At 41.5% G+C, this 7,042-nt stretch overlaps 1 protein-coding gene across 1 annotated transcript; it reads left to right on the forward strand.

Annotated features, from left to right (window-relative positions):
- Window positions 1-4,027, forward strand: H4c16 (H4 histone 16). The gene has a single exon (XM_074076006.1). The coding sequence runs from the start codon at window positions 56-58 to the stop codon at window positions 365-367; it is 312 nt and encodes a 103-aa protein (XP_073932107.1). The 5' UTR covers window positions 1-55; the 3' UTR covers window positions 368-4,027.
- Window positions 4,028-7,042: the final 3,015 nt, after the last annotated feature.

Below are 7,042 nucleotides of genomic sequence, written 5' to 3' on the forward strand. Positions count from 1 at the left end.
TCTGCCTCACCGACCAGGGTGCTTTGTCTGGGTTTGTGGTTGTCTGAGGGTGAAGATGTCCGGACGAGGCAAAGGCGGTAAAGGACTCGGGAAGGGAGGTGCTAAGCGCCACCGCAAAGTCCTTCGCGATAACATCCAGGGCATCACGAAGCCTGCGATCCGCCGCCTCGCCCGCCGCGGGGGCGTGAAGCGCATCTCGGGGCTCATCTACGAAGAAACGCGGGGAGTCCTCAAGGTCTTCCTGGAGAACGTGATCCGGGACGCGGTGACCTACACGGAGCACGCCAAGCGCAAGACGGTCACGGCCATGGACGTGGTGTACGCACTGAAGCGCCAGGGCCGCACTCTGTACGGCTTCGGCGGCTGAGCGTGAGCGCGCAGCGCCCTCCATATCTCAAAACGGCCCTTTTCAGGGCCCCAAAGCGTCTAGAGAAGAGCTGTGATCAGTCAAGGCTCGGCGATCAGCACGGTGTCACCTTGCTGGTCTGCTTCGGGCTCCGTGATAGGCAGGGAATGAAAGGTAGTAGGTTTCTGGGAGGGAACCTGTAGAGGTGCAGGGCTGAGCCTTAAAGCCCTCACTGTAAGTGTACAAAAGCGTATTTGCCTTAACAGACAATCCTGGGCGTCCTGTCTCAGATGCTTGTATGTAAATTAGGGTGGCCGGGTTGCTGCTTCCCATTGGATGAAAGCACCTGACGTCGGAGGGGGCGGGCCTTCGCCGTGAGTCTGGTGGATCCTGGCGCCCGAGAGTCCGCGCCATCCTGCGGTCACCCCGTGCACGTGGGCGACGCCCGGGTTCCCCTGCAAGCTCCGGGTCAGCCCTTTGCCGGGCTCGGTCCTAGTAATTTTGGTGAGAATGCTGGCTAGTAGTCTATGGAGGAGCGCGATGGCGCCCAACGGCCACGCGGTGTGGCAGGTGGGCTTGGCCTCTCTTCTGTTAAGGTTTTAGGTGCAGCTAGACTTGTGAAATGCTAACAGTGTTTCACTTCCTAAGTAACCCATAATGTCATTTTTATTTTACCCCAATTATAAAGAACTTAAAGTTTTAGGTAGTTGGGATGTTTTCCTGTTTTAGTTTGTCAACATTAATTTTCAGTCTTAAATTTAGACTGGAGGATGAGAACTGTGCAGTTTCTTTTTCTTTCTTTTGTTTTGGACATTGTTGAAGTCCTGTGTGTGACCAATATTTGAAAATGTTCCTGGTCAAGGAAGGCTACTATGTTTGAAAATTTGTCAATTAATACCTATAACTAGTATTGTTAATTTTATGTAAATATATATGGCTTTTTGGGGGTGTTTTTGTTTTTGTTTTTGTTTTTGCGGTACTGGGGCTTGCTCAGGGCCTACACCTGGAACCAGTCCACCAGCCCTTTTTTGTAATGGGTTTTTCCTTAGCGCCACTTGAATATTTGCCTGGGGCTGGCTTTGAACCACCACCTTCCTTATCTCTGCCTCCTGAGTAGCTAGGGTTACAGCCGTGAGGCTTGTTAATTATGGTTTTTAAAGCAACTATAATTTTTCTACTTGATGTATGTTGCACCTCATAGTATCACTTCTGTAATTTAAATTCTGTCCACTTATCCTTATATATTAAATAATGTTTTTATGAGTTTGTGCCTAAGTTTTAATATTTTAGTAGCTTGGGGATGTAACTTTGTGATTGTTTGGCTTAGCATGTGTGAGGCTCTGAGTTCCATCCCCAGTACCACAAAGAGAAAAAAAAAAAAACAATTTTAGCACCTTCACAATATTGTACTTTTATAGGTTGTTCACATTGATAAGTTTTTGACTTTTTTTTTCCTTTGGGTATCAATTAACTTGAATTCCTATTTAAAAATATTTTAATCTTAACCACAGCTGCTGATGATCTAATTAGCGTGTTTATCACCCAAAAATTTTAACAAGTTATTTTGATTATTTGGGATTAATGTATAAAATACCTATTAAAATCAAGGGGAATAACAGTTTAAGAACTTTTTTTTTTCCTTTGGTGGAACTGCGGTTTGAACTCAGGGCCAAGCGCTCTACCACTTGAGCTCCTCCACCAGTCCTCAGTCATTTAGTATCAGATTTTGAACTGAGTTTATACTTAGTAGGATGTGGGGAGATTGTAAATCTAGCAGAGGTCAGAACGTCCATAGTCCCACTAAGGAGGCTGTCTTGTTTCTCTCCACTGTAAACTGCAGCTTGACACAGGCTCCTTTCCCTGCAGGGCCTATCTTTGTTTAAAAGCATTCTTTCACAGGTGTGAGGGCCCCAGCTAAGTGATCCCCTTCAAATTTCTAGTTGCTCACTAGGTGAGGTCATTAGGGGCAAAAGTACCTGTCTACTCAAACCGCACACATTCCACCCCTTAACTACCTCACTTTCCCTGCCGGGATCTGAGCCTCTGGATCTTAAAATTTTTCTAGCAGGAAGCCCCAATTGCTTCTCATTCACTACTTACCCTCAAGTGAGTTCATTCCGTTTGGGTTAATTTGTCACCAATTCAAAGATGACTCTCAAGGTTGGTGTCTCTCACTTAAACCTCTTTTGTAAAATTCCAGACTCATATATTCAGTTACCAGCTTTTTTTGATTATTTGGTTTTTAGGTCCCCTCCCCTAAACCCACTGGCAATCAAATTCAGAACCTTGCACATGCTAGGCAAGTGCTCTACCACTGAGCTGCACCCCTAGTCTTTTTACTTATTTTGAGACATGGTGTCCCTATGTAGCCCAGGCTGGCCTCCAACTTGTGCTGCTCCTGCCTCAGCCTCTGGGTGTGCCACCATGCCTTCCTTTAGCTCTTTCAAAATTGCCCTTTTTTTTTTTTTTTTTCTCTTTTGGTGGAACTGGGATTTGAACTCAGTATTTGCAAAGCGGTGCTCTACAGCTTGAGCCACACCTCTAGTCCTAAAATTGCCATTTATTTTTACTTTTATTGTTTATCCTTATTAGGAGTCTTGGAGATTAATGAGAATATGTGAATTCACAGCACACTTTCACTTTCTCCTTTTAGTGTTTCTTTGTGTAATTTAATTTTAATTTTTTTTATCAAACATTTATTTAGGCTTTAAAATGCTGTTGTTCTACAAAACATATGAGAATTCCCTGCTGCACCTCTCCTTACCCAAACTTCTGCTCTCAAGAAATCAATAATTTTTCCTTCTGTTGGTGATCCTTGTATTTCTGAATAACACTCTTGGCCTGCTAGGTCTAAACATTTTAGTTTCAAATAATATCATCTGTTAACTTCCTACCATGGAGAAGAAGAATTTATCTCTCCTTCACAGCTTTCCCCCCTGCCTACCTAGGAACTTTTCAAACCCTCACCCATCAAGCATAATCATTCTGAATATTTAGCTATGTCAATATTCAAATGTTTACGTCACAGATGTCATGATTAAATTTCTCATGTAAAATTTTGCTTAATAGTTACTGTTCATGATTGGTCTTTAAATTCCCCAGTAGAAGTGAAAATCTGCCTTCGTGCATTTAAACATATTATGTAATCTAAAGATTTAATTTTTTTCTGAAGCTCTCAGTGTTCTTGGTTCAATCTGGATGGGCTGGTCTTAGGTCTTTTAATAACTTGCGTATTCAAAAGGCTTTCCTTCTCTCCTCGTTGATGACATGATTTGGCCAAGTATGGGAAAATCATTTTCCCTTGGAATTTGAAGGTCTTTTTCTGTTGTCTGATAACTTCCACTAAGCTATTACAAAATTCAAATTTTGTTGGGGGCCAGTGGCTCCTGCCTGTAATCCTAGCTACTCAGGAGACAGAGATCAGGAGGATCATGGTTCAAAGCCAGACCCAGCAGATAGTTCCATGAGACCCTGTCTCGGAAAAACCCATCACAAAACAGGGCTGGTAGAGTTGCTCAAGGTGTAGTTCCTGAGTTCAAATCCCAGTACCACAAAAATAAATAAAATCTCTAATTCTTTGCATGTGATTTTTGTTGTCTGATTGTAGTTCATAGGATTGTATTTTTCCTCTGTGCTTTGAGCTTTCTTTTTTTTTAAAATTCATTTATTCATATGTGCATACATTGTTTGGGCCATCTCTCCCCCCTGCCGCCCACCCCCTCCCTTTCCCCCCTGAACTGTCTTAATTTTTTGTTGTGGGTCTTCATTTATTGTGCAGGTTACTTGGTGGGCCTATTTCTGATTGATAATTTTTTGTTTTCTGTACTCCCTCTTAATGGAAGTTTGTTATTTATTATATTTTCATCTTTTTTGTCTGTCTTTTCCCTAATTGTAGTTTCAAAAAATATAGCTTTCATCTTCCTAATTAAATATTTTAATTTCTATTGTTTTTCTTCAAGAACTATTGTTTTGGTTTTTGAATATTGCTTTTCAAGTAAAAAGGTATTTTTCCCTTATTTTACACTTGCCACAATATCACTTTGAGGTTCTGAGATTTTATTTAAATGCTTTCTTTTGCTCCCTACACTTCTGTTTTTTTTCTGAGTACTTTTTCTGCTTTGACCAGTACATTTCATGATGGAGTCTCCCCTTCCACTGCCAGGCAACATTTAAGATTCCTGCTCTTTTTTAGTGGTGAGGTTCTGAAAAGCTGATTACCAGCTTTGTGCTTAAGTGACTACTTACTAACCAGTTTTACAGGGTAAGGGGTAGGCACCTGTGCCCTCAGTGGTCAGTATCATCAGCTATCAGTATTTACAGAATTGTTTTGTTTTGGTTTTGATACATCATTTTCCTTTGAAAAGAATACTCCAATCTTCTGTCTGTAGAATAATAAGGCTAGATGTAAACAAGCCCACATTGATCTGTCAAATGGAGCTCAGGGTCTCATTTTTCAGTGTGTAAACTTACCTTCTGCCTTTCAGTTCAACTCCTCGCCCTCTGCTACACTGTTTGGAGCCCTCTGATTCAGCCTCTGCACAAAGTAAACCACCAGTCTCTGGTTGGAGTATAGCTGGGGGTGGGCATAGCAGGCTTGCTTCTCAAGCCAACTTTAAATCAAAGCTGATTTTCAGCCCTATCCACATCACCACTTCAGAAGCACTGTGCACTTCCTTATTCTGACTTTTTTGTTTTTAACTTTGTTAACTGAGTTCCTCAATGCAAATTGATTTTTTTGTTTTTGTTTTTAACTTTGACTTGCCCCTGAGCTTTCAGGATGCATAGCTTTCATCTTTTTTTTTTTTTTTTTTTGGCCATTCTGGGGCTTGAACTCAGGACCTTGAACTTGCTAGGCAGGTACTCTACCACTTGAGCCACTCTGCCAGCCCACCTTTCATCTTTATTCAGTTTTCTAAGTAATCTCCTTGTGTCCTTTTTTTCTCCAATTTTGTTAACCCCTCTGGTCTGCTGTTGCTTCCTTCCTGTTTTTTATTTTTTTCTTTGCTAGTTTGTGCTTTTTCTTTTTTAACCCATGCACTGTTATTTTAGAGATGAAGGAGAAGTAACCTTAGACATTTAACTCACAGCATGTAACTAGTAATTTATATTTAATCTTCAATTCGCTTTAATCAGAGTAACAGACTTCTGCCTAACATTTTATCAGATTTTTACTGTCTACCATTATCAATAACCTCCTTACTGTGGAGATTTTTCTGTTCCTGTATCTACCTTTATTTCACCCTTTGGCTTCCTTATCATCATAATTTAGGGCCCTCTGACACAGCTCAGGGCTTTTATCATTCCCCTTCTGTTGCACTGGGCACAGCTCCTATTACTGTCCTGATTACATAGGACGTAGAGTGTATATTTGGATAGCTGGCTCTGTCTTGCTTCTCTAGGCAGGGGATTTAGCTATACCCAGAGTTTAACACTATATGCCTGCTACTTATTAATGTTCCTTAAGCTTGTTGAATGAAAACTTGCCTCAGGAAGTATGACGGGATACAGTGCAAATCCCAAATGTCCGTGAACCACACTGTGTTTAGAATCAATTCAGAAGCTTCAGAGACCATCCTGATAGGTAGCAAATAGAAAGATAAAGACCCTGGCCCAAGTACTGCACCCAAGGCAACAGGTAGACCAGAGGCTGAGAATGTCACACAGGTTATTTAATTTTATTTGCTAAAGACCCATCCTAGGATCAGATGGAGCTGGGGCTGAGACTTCCTCAACAGATATTACAGCTCCAAATGCTGATACTGTCCATGTCATGCTAGAGATGACCTGCTTTCAGTCTATTGAGTGTGTACTCCTTTCCTAATGATCTTCACTGTCATTTTCACTGTATTTTTGTGTCTTGCCTGAAGTCTGGCTAGAGGAAAGAACCAAGATTTTGTATCATACTTTTGCAGCATAATTGGACTTTTTTTCCATGGAAACTGTGAGAAATATGCTCACCTGTCCAAACTCAAAGAATGGACTCAGAGGCATATGGAGTACAGTGCAAGTGAGACTAATGGAGATCTTGCAAGTTGGGGTGCCTGGCAGAGCAGAGACACAGGAAAGCGTTACAATAAGCATTATATTGCCCAGTGCACAAGTCCCTCCCCAAGTTCCTCATTGGCTGGGTAATATGGGGTTTACATTCTTTTTACTTATGTTGCCTAATTCCTATTGGGTTATTTTAAAATATGCCTCTTGGGACTGGTCAAATTTTAGAGGTGGTATTTGCCTCCCTTTGTGGTGGGAAGGTCTCCATGTGATAGGTGCCTTCTGGCACATACATACTTACTACCCATTCCCTCTATCATGATTTACCCCTCCCCGTTTAAGTTCTCATATCAGTTGCCCCTCCCCCAACATCCACAAGCTGATGCACAAGCAAGCCCAGAGTTAAATGCCTTGCCTTGAAAATGGATCACCACTGACTTTATTTCCAACAAAAACACAAACACTGTTTTTTGGTTTGTTCTCTGATTAAAAATAAAATAGTAACAATGAAACTTGAGCACTTCACTTGGTTAAAATGTTTCCTAGAAGAAATGGCCTTTTGAAAAGGAGGAGTCTGATGGTCACTGTGGGCTCTGTTCTATCTCTTTCATCCTCTTGATAATCTGTTTCTATCAGATGTGCTGTTTTGTCTGCCTTGGGCCATTTAGCTGGAAGATGTTAATAAAATTGACAAAGACACAAAGC

The sequence above is a fragment of the Castor canadensis genome, chromosome 6 (genome assembly GCF_047511655.1).
Source record: "Castor canadensis chromosome 6, mCasCan1.hap1v2, whole genome shotgun sequence".
Classification (NCBI taxonomy): domain Eukaryota; kingdom Metazoa; phylum Chordata; class Mammalia; order Rodentia; family Castoridae; genus Castor; species Castor canadensis.

What these genes read in the sequence shown, in the direction of transcription:
- H4c16 (XM_074076006.1), top strand. Translation starts at nt 56, where the DNA reads ATGTCCGGACGAGGCAAAGGCGGTAAAGGACTCGGGAAGGGAGGTGCT.